This window comes from Cyclopterus lumpus, chromosome 10, assembly GCF_009769545.1.
Source record: "Cyclopterus lumpus isolate fCycLum1 chromosome 10, fCycLum1.pri, whole genome shotgun sequence".
In the NCBI taxonomy this organism is placed as follows: Eukaryota; Metazoa; Chordata; class Actinopteri; order Perciformes; family Cyclopteridae; genus Cyclopterus; species Cyclopterus lumpus.
Genome location: NC_046975.1, coordinates 22,180,329 through 22,198,938, shown reverse-complemented (window position 1 = coordinate 22,198,938; position 18,610 = coordinate 22,180,329). Strand labels below are relative to the sequence as shown.

The 18,610-nt window shown below is 45.9% G+C and overlaps 1 protein-coding gene across 1 annotated transcript in view; it reads left to right on the top strand.

The window, feature by feature from the left end:
• Positions 1–12,450, top strand: part of ankrd50 (ankyrin repeat domain 50) — a 28,848-nt gene extending 16,398 nt beyond the window's left edge. Inside the window, 1 exon segment of the mRNA XM_034543738.1 lies at positions 8,074–12,450. Within this exon segment, the coding sequence (XP_034399629.1) occupies positions 8,074–11,615 (3,542 nt within the window). The 3' untranslated portion in view covers positions 11,616–12,450.
• The last annotated feature ends 6,160 nt before the right edge of the window (positions 12,451–18,610 follow it).

The window sequence follows — 18,610 nt, the reverse complement described above, 5'->3', positions numbered from 1 at the left end:
GACATGTATTTTACCTCTGATGTGTCAGAGATGCTCTCATGACAAATTCTAGATGTATCCTCATTCACTATCTTGTGACTTTTTGTTTTATACAAAAAAAAAGAAACACAATCCCTTTTTTTAGTCTCTCTGAAATAAATCCGTAGTTATTTGTTTATCGGCGCGGCCCTGGTGGCAGCGGGGGGGTACTGCGGTGAGGACGCTAGAGCATGCTGGGAGTTTTTCAGGGTTTCCTCATGAATGAGCTGGTTGTAGCACATTGATGCCCAGTGAGTTCATACACGTAAAGCTCTTGATATTAATATGATGATGGTGTTTACTGTTGGCTAAAGTAAAGCTGTCCATTCCTCGTTGATTCAGGAAGTGCATTTATTTATTTACCTACAAGCAGAAACAACCTGCCAACAGGTCACGTGAGGTCACTTGCATGAACAAAGAAAGAGGTTAAATAGAGAAGGAAGGGTTTGGGATTGACAGCTTTTTAAAATTAAATGCGAATTATCAAACGACAACAAAAACCTCGCTGAACTGACCTCCGGTTTTTTAGTGAATATTTTAGTGAATATTTAAAAAAAAACCTTCAAAAGAACGTAAAGTCTGCCAGGCGTCGTCCTTCGTCGGCCATCAAATAAAAGGCTCAATATAAATAAGAGAGAAGATACGGAGAAAAAAAAGGGATTCTTTATGGTTTCAGTGTTCGGATTTCTTCTTTAGAGGAAAAGCCAGCGTGAGCGAGGGATGAGGAAGGATGGAGACGCCGCCGTATAGTTATAATAAGACGGTATCGGCGTGCTGCCGGAGCCGTGAGAGATGATGGCTCCGCATTCCTGCTGTTACAGTAACTTCAATTAGAACGAGTCCCACTGTCGTAAAACACAATGTTATTTTTCATCCTTTTCTTCTTTCTTTCACTTTTACTCTCAGTTCTTACAGTTGGTCACATGATGGTCGGGAGGGGGGGGGGGGGGGGCTGTTGAAAGAAACTTGGATAGCGTCCACACACACACACACACACACACATGTACACACATGAATCACAGCTGTAATTAGGACGGTTATATTCTGAGGAATGTCACAGCTTGGAGAAGACTCTCATCCTGTGAGGCTTTCTGCTTATTTCCTTCCTTAGATGACACATGCGTGGGTTTTTACATTTTTTACATTTTTTAACCAAAAGTAATCAGCGGGCTCCCCCCCCCCCTTCTTCCATACCTCCCAGTATATATATATATATATATATATATATATATATATAAATAAAAGTAATTGCAAAAATTCCACAGCTATTGTATAATAAAAAGCTACACTTTCAGGAAATGAGTGGGAAACTGGGGTGGGCCGTGTGTGTGTGTGTGTGTGTGTGTGTGTGTGTGTGTGTGTGTGTGTGTGTGTGTGTGTGTGTGTGTGTGTGTGTGTGTGTGTGTGTGTGTGTGTGTGTGTGTGTGTGTGTGTGTGTGTGTGTGTGTGTGTGTGTGTGTGTGTGTGTGTGTGTGTGTGTGTGTGTGTGTGTGTGTGTGTGTGTGTGTGTGTGTGTGTGTGTGTGTGTGTGTGTGTGTGTGTGTGTGTGTGTGTGTGTGTGTGTGTGTGTGTGTGTGTGAAAAGCCCACCCTGGCTCCTTGAATGTGGGCTTTTCTTCTCGCCGGACCGCGAGACGGAAGTTATTTACAACCAATGATCACAAACGAAGAGAGCAAAAAGAAAATGTATATATGAAATTAAAACATGCACCCTCCTCCACGTCTCCCCTCTGGGCAGCCCCTTTGTCCTCCACAGGGAGAGGTTTTGAGACCTCAGGGGGAGAGGGGGAGGGGGGGGGGGAGGCGACAAGCCAAACACGATCGTAAAAGCAGCGCCGACAGTTTATTTCTTCTGGGCGTTGGAATCCCCCCCAACACACACACACACACACCCACACACACACACACACAGTAACTTGGCATTTCCTCGAAACGCAACGGATGAGATTTTTTTTGCAGCCGAGGAAACTGTGAAAAATACCAAATTGTCGTTAAATCTCCCTGTTTTCAGCTATTGATTGTCTCTGCAGTAACGAGAGCAACGACAACACATTTAATTATCCCCCCCCCCCCCAAAAGACAACCAGATTTTCTCTCCGTACTCATGTGCCTGGCTCACTTCTTTTTTATTTGGCTCACTATTTTTTTTTTTTTTGGGGATGAGACCCGGAGGCCGTAATCCTTCGCTGAATACTGTAATTTTGCCACCGTGCGCCGTCTGACAGCCGGTGGCAAATTACAGGTCTGCCGCGTCTGCGTCTCCCAACACCTCGGGGTGCCCCCTCTGCAGCAGCACGACCAACCGGCTCGCCCTTTTCCCCTCTTGAGGGTGATGCCCCTTTGGTATGCGGCATGCCCACGTTTTTTGAATTTTCTTTTCAAGGCACAGAACACGACTTGTCGGTCTTCGTTTTTTTTTTAATTGAAGGGTGTTTTTAATTCGGTCTTAATTTAAAAAAAATTTAAACGTGGAATAAATGCTGCCGGATTCCCGGCACGTTGTTGGCGGGTTGTTGCCGCCGGGGGGGGGGGGGGGGGTGAACTCCACACTGCCTCTTGACCTGCATGCAAGTACCTGTGAAATCCTTCCCGAAAATGGTTCCAGATCCTCGTTTGACGGATATAATCGACTTAGTAGGTGAATGGAAACACGTGTGTGTGTGTGGGGGGGGGGGGCTAAATGAGGTCGCTTGGAGGGCAGCTGGTGTAATGATGATCAAAAACACGGGGCAGGGGTTGAAGGAAAGTGGAACCACCGCCGCGTAAACTCGAGACGCGCATCTCCATAAGCAGAATGGCTATTTTTAGGATTTTTTTGGAATAGGAAATGGACATTTTGAATGAAGTTCCTGCTTTATTTCATACGAGCCGTTGGTCCCCGTTTTGATGCGTGTGTTCCCTGGCTCGACACTCTTGTTGTTTCAGTTCTCTCTTTTGGAATTCCTTCCCTTGGATGAAATTTTCCAAGTCGTCTGCGAGAAGCTCCACGATATACAGTTACACCTCCTCTGGGAGAGAGAGAGGTCCATCACGGGGTACGGTGAGACATGTGACCAGGTGCGCGGCGGCCTCCATGACTCAAGTCACTCGTCATCATCTTAATGAGCTCCTGTCAGATGCACAGTCTTTTTGGTTGTTTTAAGGGGGGGGGGGGGGTGCGGAGTCCATCATTTCTGGTGTGCTGTGCATGGATTCACACATTGATGGATGTTTTATTCTTTGTGCAGGTGGTTTCGATGGGTTTCTCTCAGAATGCACCTCTGATGCAGAGAGAGAGAGAGATTTAAACTTGTGTTCTAGACTTCTAGACTCTAGAAATTGGGAACATGAAGTCTACCAGTCTTCATATTCGATGCTCGTTTTGCCTCGTCGGATATCTTTAAAACCGGGCGGCGGGGATTCGCTCTTGAAATAACATCGCACCATCAAAGCGACGTGAGAACGTGTCGATGGAGGCCAACCCGGAGCATCCCTCAGCCACGCATCAGAGAGAGAGAGAGAGAGAACAGATTATATGAAGCCGGCGAAGTCGAACGCTACACACTTAAAAGAGGCCGTTTGAATGTCGCCCCCCCCCCCCCCACCCCCCCCCCCCCCCCCCCCCCCCCCCCCCCCCCCCCCCCCCCCCCCCCCCCTTTTTCCTTTCGCCCCACAGCTCCCATCGACACTCTTCAGTTGCACCACAACAGGTCGGACTGGAAACCCCTCTCACGTCTCTCGGGCGGCGTGTTGGGGCAGGAGCGTCGTCGTTCGCGGTGCCTCCAGCGCAACGTGAATTAATTGTTAAAGCGTAATCGTTTCAGCGTCTCGCCTGGTGGGAAAACCTGCGAGTACGGCTGCTGATTTTTTTTTTCAAAAACTTTTGCACGGTTGAATAATTTACAGTCGGGGAAAAAAAGCTTTTGTCTCCTCTCCCGCGAATAAAGCCACATTCACCCGAGACAAACTGGAAAGCGTTATCTCCACTCGGCTGTTAAAGAGTGAATATAATCAAACTGGGGAACAGTATCTTTTCTTTTTTTCTTCTTCCCTGGATTAAATAGCAATTCCCCCCCCAAAAAACGTTGGTTGTTTCCAGCCCGTTGGATCCGACTCTCATCCACATACTTGTGTGTTTTTAAGGAGGTTGGCGCTCCTCGTGTCTTTTCGGCATCGCTTGCAGCTGTCGAACAGACGTTTGCGGAGCGCGGGCTTTTTTTTTTTTTTTTACTGGAGAGCCTGCGAGGTCTTGGGTTTCTGTTTTCTTTGCTGAGTTTCAGATGACCTAAGATGGTGTCTTCGAATCTGAGATGCTGCCAATCGCGATGAGCTTTCCCCCCTATTTATTTTTTGCACGCGCGCCGCCTCGTTTTTTTTTTTTTTTTTGTCATCTGAAGAAAAAGAAAAAAAATGGATGTCGGGAGGCAAACAGTCGCCCTTTTGTACACGGTGGGGGTGCGTCTCTCTCTCTCTCTCTCTCGTGACTGGTATCCAGCTCTGTAACGAGCAGCAGCTGGCTCGGAGGCCTGTACTCGGGCATCCCTCACCCCGATGAATGTGTCATTTGTTGCTTGTTTAGCACTCGCTTTTGTTCGGGCCCTGAACCGTCCATTCACACACACACACACACACACATATTTATAGCCTGAACACACACACAATGCTCAGCTACAGTTTGTATAGCCTGCTTTTATATGCGTGCAGAAACCCTAGACCATCATAACTGTTGTTGTTGTTGTTTTTATATAGAAAGTGGTTCTTGGAAGGCATTTGGACCTTTCTTTTAGCCAATGGAAGTTCTTGTGTGGTACTTGATAGCCGGTCCTTTTCTCCCCCGCCTGCGGCCGTTTTAGTGCTTTCGCTGCAGGAGCGGGGCCGGTAATAATGCCGTTGACTTCCACCGTTGACGTCCAGGCCGCGTGAAGTGATGCCTGTTGACGTCTTAAGTGGAATTTGTAGGTCATCTCTTCCAGATGCAGCGGCTGAAGGAAGTCTTCTGTTTACGTGCTCTGACTCGAGGCGCTCGCTCGTTCCATTATATTACTTCTTGCCTTTTACAGAAATTATACAGACAATTATTTATTTTTTTAACATGCTGGCTGCAGTCAACCGTCTCCTCCTCCCTCCTTTAGCGTTTCTCGTCACTGCGTCCTCATAATCGGTGCGTCGGCGACCTTTTTGATCGTGAACTACAGCATGGAAGCATTTTTTTCTGTCGTTCCCCAGATAAAATATTCATGGTAGTGTAATATCTCCAGGATTGGACTGAAATGCACACACATAGCCCCCCCCCCCCTCCACCCTCCCCTCACTACCTTGCTGGAGTCTCGAAGCTGGGTGAGAAATCGTTGATTTCCCCCATTACTGGCCTCTCTCTTGGTTTCCTGTCCTAACTGGAGCAAACCCAGAAAGCCCAAAGAAGGATTGGGTCCAGAGGGAGTAGGAGGACCAGTCATAGATTCACACTCTTAAGGCATGTGGGGGGGGGGAGGGGATCGCACTGGGCATCACACGTCGCCCTTTGAACATTTATGTTATAAATGCAAATCTGATACTGCGAGTCTCTCGTCGACCGCGGCGACTTGTGTTTGTGCATTAGGCTCAAACAGAAGAGGAAGGAGGCGCGTGCACCAGCTAGTTTTGGCCTTTAAAAAAACTAAACTAAACAAAGGAGCATTAAAAGCTCTCGCATGAAACAAAAGGCTGGGAAGAAGAAAAAAAACACAAGACGTGGGGGGGGGGAGGAGAGAGTGAGAGTGAGAAATCCCTCTGAAAAGTGATCTGTAATGCTTGAAGCCAGAGGAGTAGTGAATGCTCTGAGGACAGGAATGCACATTCGGCGGAGGGAGAAATAGAAATGGTACCTTCAAGTGCTTCTGTATCTTTTGATAGAAACCTGAAATAATCCATTGGCGGGCTCATGATGGCCCATTACAGCTGTCAGCATGAGGAATCTGTCCGCTTCTCCGAGCAAAGACTTTGAATATACAAAAAAGAAAACTAATGCTAATGGTTTTTCGTACTCGAAGGTAGAAGTGCGCGACTGTTTTTACTCACCTGTAGCACCTCTGCATGCTTGCAGTGTATCTGTCTCTTGACTTCTCCAGGACCGGAGTGGGAGCTGGTTCGGGGGGGGGGGGGGGGTCATGGAGCCAGAGAAAACAGGGGGGGACGACAAAAAATCCGCACAGTCATTGAAAACAAAGGCAGGCCGAAAGTGGGTTAGGGTTATTGAGTTTTTTGGTAATGATCGAGCAATTATATGGTATAATGCTGGAGAATGATTCTTCACAGCTTGTGTGTGTGTGTGTGTGTGTGTGTGTGTGTGTGTGTGGTGTGTGTGTGTGTGTGTGTGTGTGTGTGTGTGTGTGTGTGTGTGTGTGTGTGTGTGTGTGTGTGTGTGTGTGTGCGTGTGCGTGTGCGTGTGCGTGTGTGTGTGACGAAGGCCTCAACGACACAATAAAATATATATTTTTGTTGCGAGGCCCGGCTCGCGGAGGCGTGCTTATCTTAAACAAACTCCGAGGCGGAGGATAAAGAAGCCCTATCGGCTCCTTCTGTTTACCTGGGTCCGTTGTCCAAACTGTCGGGGCTCCGGCTTGGGAGCGCTCGTTAAAACTCATCGAGGTCTGTTATCTGGCTCCCGGGTTCTTGGTTTGCATCGGCTCTTTTTTGCAGTCGGGTTAACCGAGCGCCGCCTCGGGCTCGGTGACTGGAGTCTGATTCATACTTTGGGTCGAGGGAAAAGCGTTGCGTTATATAATCCACGCGGTGAGCCGTTGAAGATAAAAGTACCCGGTGATGGATCCTTCTCCACAAAATCTCTTGTGTCAGTACATGAAATATCCAATCAATGAGGAGATGTACTTGCTTTGAAAAGGTTAATGTTAATAACGCCCATGTTCTGCATTTTTTTAAAAATGCTTTTCCCACAGTCGGAGGCCCGATGGTCATTGCGCAATACAGTATGTCAATAACACTGGCGGAGCCTCTGGGGACTTTTTTTTCTGTCCCAGTAACCATGAGAACTGTAAATATAAGTATGCAAAAAATGCTCTTCCTGCCCCTCTGGCTTTGGGGGGGGGCTGCACAGACCATGAACAGATTGTTTTAACATGGAGGAAAGTTCACTTTATGCACATTAGCCAAGGCCATTAAGGAGTTGTGGGGGGGGGCGTTTTTTCTCCGCCGTCTCGGAGAGAAAATTTCCATTAAAGATCACTCATTAACACCCACTGTGATAATTTCTAAAGGTCTGTGCTGGGAGCATGTAGAATGATAATAAGTGAGGCACTGGAGAGATGTTTTACAGACCGCTGATGTGCTAGCAGGCATAGAAATGATGTCTCCGTTGCTCTCCGTCATTATGATTCTTGTACATCTTCAGCCCCTACCGCAGATCTGCTCCCGCTGATTAAGTGCTAATAACTTCAAAAGTCGATGGACGAGTTAGATCATCAATCACCCCCCAATATAAGTGTTGAAAGGACTTGTATTTATAAATTTTTTCTCATGGTGTCAGGTTTTATCTTTTTAGTCAGTTAACATTTCATGCATCAGTCTTCTCTGCGAAGACGGGTTCTTTTGATCAGGAAAAATACATGAATAAGCAACAGAACTGGTATATTGTAGTATTGCTGTATGTAGTCATTATTTCGGTCATGTTTTTACTGAAATTATTTCTGTTTTCATTCTCATCCAGATATAATAATTACAGCTCCCCCAGCAGCCAGAGGGGTTATGCACTCAATTCCTCCGAAAGGATTTTCATCAACAACATGGCTTTACTGTTAATAATAATCCTGTGCCGTAGGAAATTAAAAGGTAGACTTAACCTAATTATCCAAAGGTGGAAGACCAGTGGATAAATACTGGGTATGATCTCAAGGTCGGAAATGATATAATGACTCAAGGGGCACTGTGGGGAAAGTAACACTACTCGTCAAATATGATTTCTATCGCTTCCACTTAATCTTTTCATATTCTCCACTGGCCAAGTTATGTGTCCTCTCGATCACCTCTACGTGTTATCTATCCGTCATCAGACTCGGCTAATGTCCATTTTCTTCTCTTGCAGGATTCCGCAAAATCAGCCTCGATGACCTGCGCAAGGCCTACATCGTCAAGGATGTGCAACAGTACATCCTCCACAGGCTGGACCAGGAGGAGGCCCTGAGGCAGCACCTGACCAAGGAGACGGCCGAGATGCTCAACCAACTCCACATCAAAAGCAGTGGCTGCTTCCTCTACCTGGAGCGCGTGCTGGACGGCGTGGTGGAGAACTTCATCATGCTTCGCGAGATCCGTGACATCCCCGGCACCCTCAACGGCCTCTACCTGTGGCTCTGCCAGAGACTATTTGTCAGAAAACAGTTTGCCAAAGTCCAACCCATCCTTAACGTCATCCTGGCGACGTGCCGGCCGCTTACGGTCAAGGAACTGTACCACGCGGTCTGGACCAAAAACATGACGCTGACTATGGAGGAGTTTCAGAAAAAGATGGACATTCTCTCCAAGTTGTTGGTCGACGGCCTGGGAAGTACCAGAATCCTATTTCACTACAGCTTTGCAGAGTGGCTACTAGATGTGAAACATTGCACCCAGAAGTACTTGTGCAACGCAGCGGAGGGACATCGGATGTTGGCAATGAGTTATACCTGCCGGGCAAAGCAGCTCAAACCACTCGAAGTGCAGGAATTTGCACTGCACCTCGTCAGCTCCAACCTGCAGATCGAGCCTTTTAATCTGGCTCTTTGGATGGTTTGGAATGGAACTCCTGCTAAAGACTCTCTGACCACCTCCATACCAAGAGAGCAGGAGGTCCTGCAACTTCTGGTCAAAGCCGGCGCTCATGTGAACAATGAGGACGACCATGCGTCGTGCGTCGTACAACAGGCCCTGGAAAGAGAGGACTCGATAAGGACATTGCTTGACAATGGGGCATCTGTGAACCAGTGTGACTCCAGTGGGAGAACTCTGCTGGCGAACGCTGCGTACAGTGGAAACCTCGACGTGGTCAACTTGCTCATATCTCGAGGGGCAAACATGGAGCTGGAAGACAACCACGGACAGACGGCACTTACTCTAGCCGCCAGGCAGGGCCACACCAAAGTGGTCAACTGCTTAATTGGCTGCGAGGCCAACATCAACCACACGGATCACGATGGATGGACGGCCTTGCGCTCCGCAGCTTGGGGCGGACACTCGGAGGTCGTATCCGCTCTGCTCTACGCCGGTGCGAAGGTGGACTGTGCCGACGCCGACGGTAGAACCGCTCTGAGAGCTGCCGCTTGGGGAGGTCACGAGGACATCGTGTTGAACCTCCTTCAGCACGGGGCCGAGGTCAACAAGGCAGACAATGAAGGAAGAACCGCTCTCATCGCCGCGGCGTACATGGGCCACAGAGAGATCGTGGAGCACCTCCTGGACCACGGGGCCGAAGTCAATCATGAAGATGTGGACGGAAGGACCGCCCTCTCGGTCGCGGCGCTATGTGTCCCCGCAAGTAAAGGCCACGCTTCGGTTGTCAGCCTTTTGATCGAAAGGGGAGCGGAGGTTGACCACTGTGATAAAGACTGCATGACTCCTCTCCTCGTGGCTGGCTATGAAGGACACGTCGACGTAGTGGATCTGCTGTTGGAAGGCGGGGCCGATGTGGATCACACGGACAACAATGGCCGCACTCCTCTTCTCGCCGCCGCATCGATGGGCCACGCCTCCGTCGTCAACACGCTACTTTTCTGGGGGGCTGCTGTCGACAGCATCGACAGCGAGGGAAGGACCGTGCTGAGCATCGCATCCGCTCAGGGTAACGTAGAGGTGGTCCGAACTCTGCTGGACAGAGGTCTGGACGAGAATCACAGGGACGATGCAGGCTGGACCCCGCTGCACATGGCTTCTTTTGAGGGCCACCGGCAAGTGTGCGACGCCCTCATTGAGCAAGGCGCTCGCTGTACGGAGGTCGACAATGACGGTAGAATACCGCTGATATTATCTGCACAAGAGGGACATTACGACTGTGTGCAAATTCTTCTGGAAAACAAGTCGTGCATCGACGAGAGGGGGTACGATGGGAGGAATTCTCTCAGGGTGGCGGCGCTGGAAGGCCACAGGGACATTGTCGAACTGCTGCTGAGCCACGGTGGCGATATAGATCACAAAGACGCGGACGGACGCCCGACGCTCTACATACTGGCACTTGAAAATCAGCTGGCCATGGCGGAGTATTTTCTTGAAAACGGAGCGAACGTGGAGGCCTGCGACACCGAGGGCAGGACTGCCCTCCACGTGTCCTGCTGGCAGGGGCACGTTGAAATGGTGCGGCTGCTGATTAACTACCATGCTGATGTGAACGCCTGTGACAACGAGAAGAGATCTGCCCTCCAGTCGGCCGCGTGGCAAGGACACACAAAAGTGGTGCAGTTTTTGATCGAGAACGGCACACATGTGGATCACACGTGTAACCAGGGAGCAACGGCACTGGGCATCGCTGCACAGGAGGGTCACATTGATGTCGTGCAGATACTTCTCGAAAATGGTGCCGACCCCAACCACGCCGATCAGTTTGGCCGCACGGCAATGCGAGTGGCCGCGAAAGGTGGCCATTCAATGATCATTAAACTCCTGGAAAAGTATGGTGGTACGACTCTAAATGGCAGCAATCCCTCCCCGGTACACACCATGGAAGAAAAAATGCTGTTGACAGTGACTGGTAAAATGCAGTCCCTCACCATTAAATCTAGTAGCTCCAGCAGCACCGGTGCAGGAGATATGCAGTCGTCTGGACGTGGTCTACCCAACAGACCTGTCCACGCTTTCAGTTCCCCATCAGAGTCTCCTGATTCGACAGTCGATAGACAGAAATCCTCCCTTTCAAACAATTCCCTCAAGAGTTCAAAGAACTCCTCCTTGAGAACCACGTCATCCACCGCCACGGCCCAGACCGTGCCCATAGACAGTTTCCACGGACTGACATTCACGGAACAAATCCAACAGCACTCGTTGCCGCGCAGCCGGAGTAGACAGTCTATCGTGTCCCCCTCCTCCACGACCAAGTCTATCGGTCAGCAGCCGTCGTCTCCATCCAACGACTTTGACTGGTCTCAGATAAAATCTGGCCTCAAGTCATCAAAGGGAAGTAAGACCGGAAACGGGACGTCGAACGGCAAAGGAGCGCCGGGAGACAAGAAGAAAGTTAAGAACAGCGGGTCCACCCAAGGTCAAGTGCTGGAGTACGAGATGACGCAGTTCGACCAGAGGATTGCTCTCAACAAATCGGTAGCGAACATTTCCGTGAAGGACCCCCATTGCAAGATTGTGATTGGCGGTTCGATTCGGCAGGAAAGGGGGCAAAGCCAAGAGCAGTTATTTATCCAGCAGCAGATCTGTGCTGAGAAGAAGAGGAATGGCATCATGACCAACCCCAACTATCATCTACAGGGTAATCAGGTTTTCCTGAGTAGGGTATCGGTTCCTCGGACTGTACATAACAGGGGCCACCAGGATGTACTAGAGAACTATCCCATAGGGGAAACCGAGCTAAGCCTTAAACAAGCCCTGAAACTGCAGATTGAAGGATCAGACCCCGGGTTTAACTACAAAAAGGAGACTCCGTTATAGCTGGTGACAGTGTGTGTGCTCTATGTTGACGTGCATTCGTCTGAGTTTAAATTAAGGTCAGGGTGGGACGGCTCATACGCAAGACTTTGGCCCGCCTCTTCATTTTACAGCGGCTGACTTTTTACCGTCATTAGTTTGGATTTAGTCAGACTTGCATGAAGAATGCCTCAATCGGGATCCGTAGACCTTTTTCTCCTCCCAAAACATGACATTAACCTAAATCATTCCTGTACCGTTTCAGATGTCTTGAATGCTTTCCGTCATGCAGACAGTGGAGGGAATGTGCCAAAGCGACCGTATCATCTGCGTAAAAACAAACAAAAAAATCAACTAGAGTTTTGTTCATCAGTGGGAGACCTCAACAATAATACCTAGGGACGATTGTTGATTGCTGCCTGAAGGCTTACGTGAACCGATACATCGATGTGCCTACATCTGTTACAGCCATGTATTCATGCAAACTATCATTTTAATTTAATGTTATTGCTATTTAATAAACGGTGTATGCACTTTTAAAAAGAGTAAAATGACAGACATGCATTTGTTCTATTCACTTTGTATCCCATCCATGTTTTATCAAAGTAATTGTTTTTAGAGAAAAACATACCAATGCCTTTTTTTATTATTTTATATTGTGTTTGTTCCGTCTACTTTTTCACACTGACAGCAATGTGCCACACGAGTACATCGTCACAAGACCAGAGGGCAGTAACTGACGCCGCATTGATAGTCTGCCTTTCTAGAGACCCCAAATAATCTGTGTTAACCTTGGATCGGTGTGCTACGCCTATGTTGTGTGTGTGTGTGTGTGTGTGTGTGTGTGTGTGTGTGTGTGTGTGTGTGTGTGTGTGTGTGTGTGTGTGTGTGTGTGTGTGTGTGTGTGTGTGTGTGTGTGTGTGTGTGTGTGTGTGTGTGTGTGTGTGTGTGTGTGGTGTGTGTGTGTGTGTGTGTGTGTGTGTGTGTGTGTGTGTGTGTGTGTGTGTGTGTGTGTGTGTGTCTGTGTGTGTGATATGTTAATAGCTCTGGCAATTTACTTCACAAGTATATACAAGCATATTTTTTGGAAAAAGCCACTTTTGCTGCATTTTGTGTTGCATTACGCTCTACCATGGTGCTGTGTTCAGAAGTTGCCTGCAGTTATTTTGGACTCACAATTGTGTTGGTTTGTGTATTATTATTATTATTATTATTATGAATATCCAAGAAAGAGGGAGGTTCATTTAAAAAAATGTCAACAAGAAAAAAAAAAGGAGAAAAAAAGTTAATTTTGTCCCTATGGGATTTCTCAGTTGCTTGTGTTTATTATTTTTTTCTGTTCATAAAAAAAAGAAACTATTTAAATAACACATTGTGTAACGTCGGCAAAAGTTTGATGCTAAATGCAGCGATTTCAAGTGCAAGCAGTATAACATTTTTTTTTTAAAAAGCATCTGAGTTACACGTAATAACCTACTGCAATGCGAGAAAACAAAACCCACGCCTTGTTTTCTTCTCCGTCATGTGGTTAAGTTCCAGTACTTCCTGCTGGATCTTTCAGGGGCATGTGGCACAACGCGGCTCGGAAAAAAAGGGTTTCGGCCAATAAGACGACTCGTAGCTGTGAATGATAGTTTTTGAAATGCAGAGTTGTAAAGCCAAAGTTGAAATAGAGCATCGCTCTCCTCCCCACGAGAAGCCGACTATCAGTTCAGCAGGACTTAACCCCCCCCGCCTCACCTCCCCTCCCATAGGACGTGATGGAGGGGAGGAGGTGCTCCACTGTGACTCCGAGGGAACCGAAACATCTGTTTCCCGTGAACTGTGTGGAGCTGTGTTAGCGTTTACAGGCCGTGTCATTTAAAAAAAAAAAAAATTGCAGGCTTTTCATACTGTCAACAGTGAGTTATTTTTTGCCGAGGACTGGGATCGGGGATGGGGGGGGGGGGGCAGTGTAAACCTATCGTATGCACAAACACTTCTAAGCGCTCGGCTCTTTCGGTGCAACAGTAGCTCAAACGTACGCCATGAAGGGTCAATGGAAGGATCGGAGGCGGGCTCTGGTCTCGAATCAGTGTTGGTAAAAACAAACTGTAAAGTCTTATTCAGCTGTTCTCTTGTTTGTCTGTGTCTCGTCCGTCATCTTTTGGTTTTCGACTGTCAGTGAGTGGATTGTAAATAGCTTAACATGTACATTCAACTCTCATTTAAAAAAAAAAAAAAAAAAAAAAATTCCTGTATTATATGAAGTGGAATTTTCTGATGTATATTAAAGTGCTTAATAAACATATTTGCTTTACTGCTGAAAAATATTTATTTTTGTGCTAATTTATTCAACGAGGAATGCAATACGTTGATGTTACGGCACTCGGAATGAGTCTCGGAGCACGAGGACGTCTAGAGGAATATGTCTGGTATCTGAAAATATTTTTTTCCGCTTCGTCCTTCCTCGTCCAAGTGCCAAATATGATTAAATTCAAGGCTGACTTATTGATATGTCTGCAACAGGAAAGCGTGAGCGAGCACAGATACACCGTTGTACTTTTAAAGAGGTCTGGGTAAAAAAAATAGACCGCAAAAATGTGTTAATGAGAGCAGAAATACCTGGTCAAGACTTAATTAGTTCCTCATCCATTCCTATCTCGGATACATCTTGTTTTCTATGGATCCAAGGGCCCTTTTATTTTATTTTTAACTGCTCGTTAGTTTTGGGCTGCAAAACCACACGCTGTTAATACCTCACTCACAATGTACACTGCGGCACACGGATGTAGTGGACCACATGACGCGTGACAAGTGATTTATATTGCTTGCTGTAACTCCTTTTGGCTTTCACAACGAATGCACAGAACTTCAGAAAAAGAACCTCGGCTGTAATTCAAATGCGTTTTTGGCCCGAACGAGAGATCGTTTTAGCCTCTTTTGGCCCGAAGAGCGTCGGATCGGACGAAGCCGCTCGACTGACAAATTCGGCTCGATTGCCTTTTAAACATCTCGTAAATTTTTTTTGAAAATCTGCTAAAGTGTTAAGATTTCGATTGTTCTCCTTTCTACTTGGCTGCGTGGTGGTTTGAGAGGGCGGGTGTCAAATAACTAAACCATCTGGGGCTGATGTCATGTAGTATGTTACGGTCCAAGCTCGGAGGGTGTCCTTGTGAGCCATCTGCCGATGGCCACATCTGGTTCTTCTCCACCCCATGCCCTTGTTTTGGATACAGCGCTAACAGGCTCCCACGCAACACACACACACACACACACAACACGGCGACTCCTCCGCGACGACTTTAAACCCGATGGCCTTATCTCTACGGGATGTGCCACCGGGAGCCATGTTGCGTGCAGGTTTTTCCTTCCAGAAAAACACTTTAGCTCAATATTTTGTTCTGATTGCCACTTCTTTATGCCTAGCTAGCAGGCGCTTATTGAGTGAAACCAGCTGCTTGTTTGGTTGCACTTAAACACATTGCTGTTGATTGCTGTGTCCTTGTGTGGAACTTTTTTTGTATTCTGTTTTTTTTTAGCAGCTACCCTTGGAAGAAAGATGTTTCCAAGAAAACATCAAAAAAAGATGTCTTTGCCGTTCGGCTGCTTCCAACTAACTCCATTGGGATTTCGGGAAAAAAGATCATAACAATAACACAGATGTTGTCGCGGGAAGTGATGGAGCGCTGTTGACGAGATTTATGTGACTTTCTCTAGAAATTCCTTGTTTAGTCGGGCCAAATCTGACGAAGGAGGGACATTTTCAGTCATAAGAGTATGAAAGACTACAGAGGACAGCATTGTTGAAAAGGTGCTAGAAACATCTTGTTTTTATGGAGACGTTACAGTTTTCATGTGCATATTTCTCTTTCGATCACATCTCTGACTGTACAAGGAAAAAACACTCGATGTCATGATGTGACCACTTAGCTTAAAATGAGCCTAAAAAAAATGACATGCAATTCATAGTTGTGCCATAAAAAACAATCATGTTATCGTTTAGTAAGTCATAAAAATGTGTATAAAAAGTGTCATGTATTGTATGTTATGAAAAATGTTAAGAGCAATTTCACAAGATAGTATACCATAAAACATATAGTATAAAAGTACCAGTATGTCAGCGCCAATGTCATTAAATGTATTTGTATATTATGTCTTGAAAAGTTATGAAAAATTCATAGTTTAGTATTTCAGTCAGTGTTTGTCATAAAAAAATAATGTCATGATACTCCAAACATACTGAATCATAAAAATGTCATAATATTAAAAAAATTATAAAAACAAATGGTATATCATCAACAAAAACATTAAAAATCCACACCAAGTATGGCATAGAAATAAATAAAAATGTCATAATATCTAGCCATTAAAAAAACAAAGTCATCGTGCTCAGTCATAGTATATAGTTTCTCAAAGTTGCCTCAGGAACAGCTGTGGTCCATTTCAATGCTTTCCACTTTCAGTTGTCTTTATTACACTTTCAGTTGTCTTTATTACACTTTCAGTAGTCTTTATTACACTTTCAGTAGTCTTTATTTCACTTTCAGTTGTCTTTATACACTTTCAGTTGTCTTAATTACACTTTCAGTTGTCTTTACTTTCACTTTCAGTAGTCTTTATTTCACTTTCAGTTGTCTTTATTTTCACTTTCAGTTGTCTTTATTACACTTTCAGTTGTCTTAATTACACTTTCAGTTGTCTTTATTTCACTTTCAGTTGTCTGTATTACACTTTCAGTAGTCTTTATTACACGTTCAGTAGTCTTTATTACACGTTCAGGCATCTTAATTACACGTTCAGTCATCTTTATTACACTTTCAATAGTCTTTATTACACTTTCAGTCAGTCGCTTAATTACACTTGCAATCGTCTTTTATTACACTTTCAGTAGTCTTTATTACACTTTCAGTAGTCTTTATTTCACTTTCAGTTTGTCTTAATTACACTTTCAGTAGTCTTTATTACACTTTCAGTATAGTCCTTTATTACACGTTTCAGTCGTCTTTATTACACTTTCAGTCGCCTTAATTACACTTTCAGTAGTCTTTATTACACTTTCAGTAGTCTTTATTACACGTTCAGTCGTCTTTATTACACTTTCAATTGTCTTTATTACACTTTCAGTCGCCTTAATTACACTTGCAGTGGTCTTAATTACACTTTCAGTTTGTCTTAATTACACTTTCAGTAGTCTTTATTACACTTTCAGTAGTCTTTATTACACGTTCAGTCATCTTTATTACACGTTCAGTTGTCTTTATTACACGTCCAGTTGTCTTTATTACAGTTGTCTTGATAACACAACACTTACTGTCTGCATGGCAACTTGTGCGAACTGGCTAATGTTGCCAGAATATCGTCCTGTCCTCAATGCTCATGCTGTAACATGAAGTTAGCTACTTTAGAGTAAGTTATTTTGATTGACAACCTCGGCAACTATAATGCGGAGGTGGAAGATACATTTTGGTTTTTTGTGTCCCTTAATCATATTCTGGCTCCCCAAATTGACTTAAAAAGAACAAACCCTGCAGTTTTTTCGACACATCTGATTTCACGAGAATTATAATGTATTCATATACGTTCCTTTAACTCCAAAGTGCCAGAGTGACACTGTGGAAGAGTACATCTTTTCAGACCGCTTCATTCTCCAAATTGTATTTGCTGTTGTGGGAAAACGTGGCCTCCACACACAAATAGTCAACTCCTGCAGATCAATGCCAGCAGTGAAAGGGCCATTTCAATCCGTCCGTCCATTTCATAATGCATAGTGCAGCCATGCAGAACCCTTCTTAATATCGGCTTTCCAATCAGATTGGTGTGCCGTGGACAGTTAAGGAGCGTTGTTTCAAACTCACAGCAATTACTTGACAATTATGACAAAGAACCATTTGCAATTTAAGAATTTTGAATGGAGGATCATGCTGAGAGAGGCTTCAAATACATTCATAGCTACATTTACTCTATTGTTTCACATCATTTAGAAATCAGGGTCCATCACAAATGTGTCCTGGTTCTTCTTTCATTGAATGAGATCCTGTATCTAACATTAATTCATCCTAGGCAGAATGACCGAGCAGCTTAAAGTGAGAGCGATGTACCTTTTTGAAGAAAGGAATATAACATGTTAACTCATATTAATTGCAGATATGTAAAAGTTGAACTTACTCTATTCGATACACTCTGGGGGTCACGGTGCTACAACCTCTGCTTGGTATAAACATCAGTGTAGTTGATGTTTGCAAACTTTAGATATAGATGTTGCCGTTGTTGAAGTTCACTACTTTATGACTTACAGTACCGTCATCAATCGACACATTTCGTTAATAAAGTGTGTTTGCCCGACGCGTCCATCACCACATGGACCCGCCCACCGCCTACTCTCACGCACTTACTGCTGATACCGCGCTCTCACCGTCCACTAATGCCACGGCAGGGTTCACATGGGGATTGGTTGAAAATGAGGGGGGGGGGTGCCGTGCTTTGATGTCGAGGGTCACTCGACCAAGCGGCGGTATTTGATGAGGTGGGCGTGAGAATGAGGGGGTATCAAATTGCCACTTGTTGCCACAGTTCAGCGAAAGTTCCATGAGATCACTTCAGGAGGGGGGGGGAGGGGGGGGGGGATGGGCTCGTGTCCCTCAGCGGAGAATACTGGCATTCCTCATCCAGGCTTTTCAAGTCAAGGGGATTTCTCATTCACCTCTTTTAACGATCAAGGGATCGCGACGCCAACGGCTCTCTGGCCACGCCGGCTGTGACCCGTAGGTGACCTCTGAATTAACGGGCAAAGAGCTGGAGAGATGCTAAGATGGTGGGCGTTGGCGAATCAAGTGGGTGTCTCTACGTGGCGACGTATATCCCTCCGCCGCCGCTCGTATCCCTCCACCAAACACGGTGCGGGACTAGACTGTGGGAATGTTCCTGCTAAAAAAGCTTTGGGAAATACCCACTAACTTGCTTTGGCTAACGCAAACTGCTGAATGGAGATGCATGGAAATGATTACAGATGCATGGAAATGATTACAGCGACCATGCCA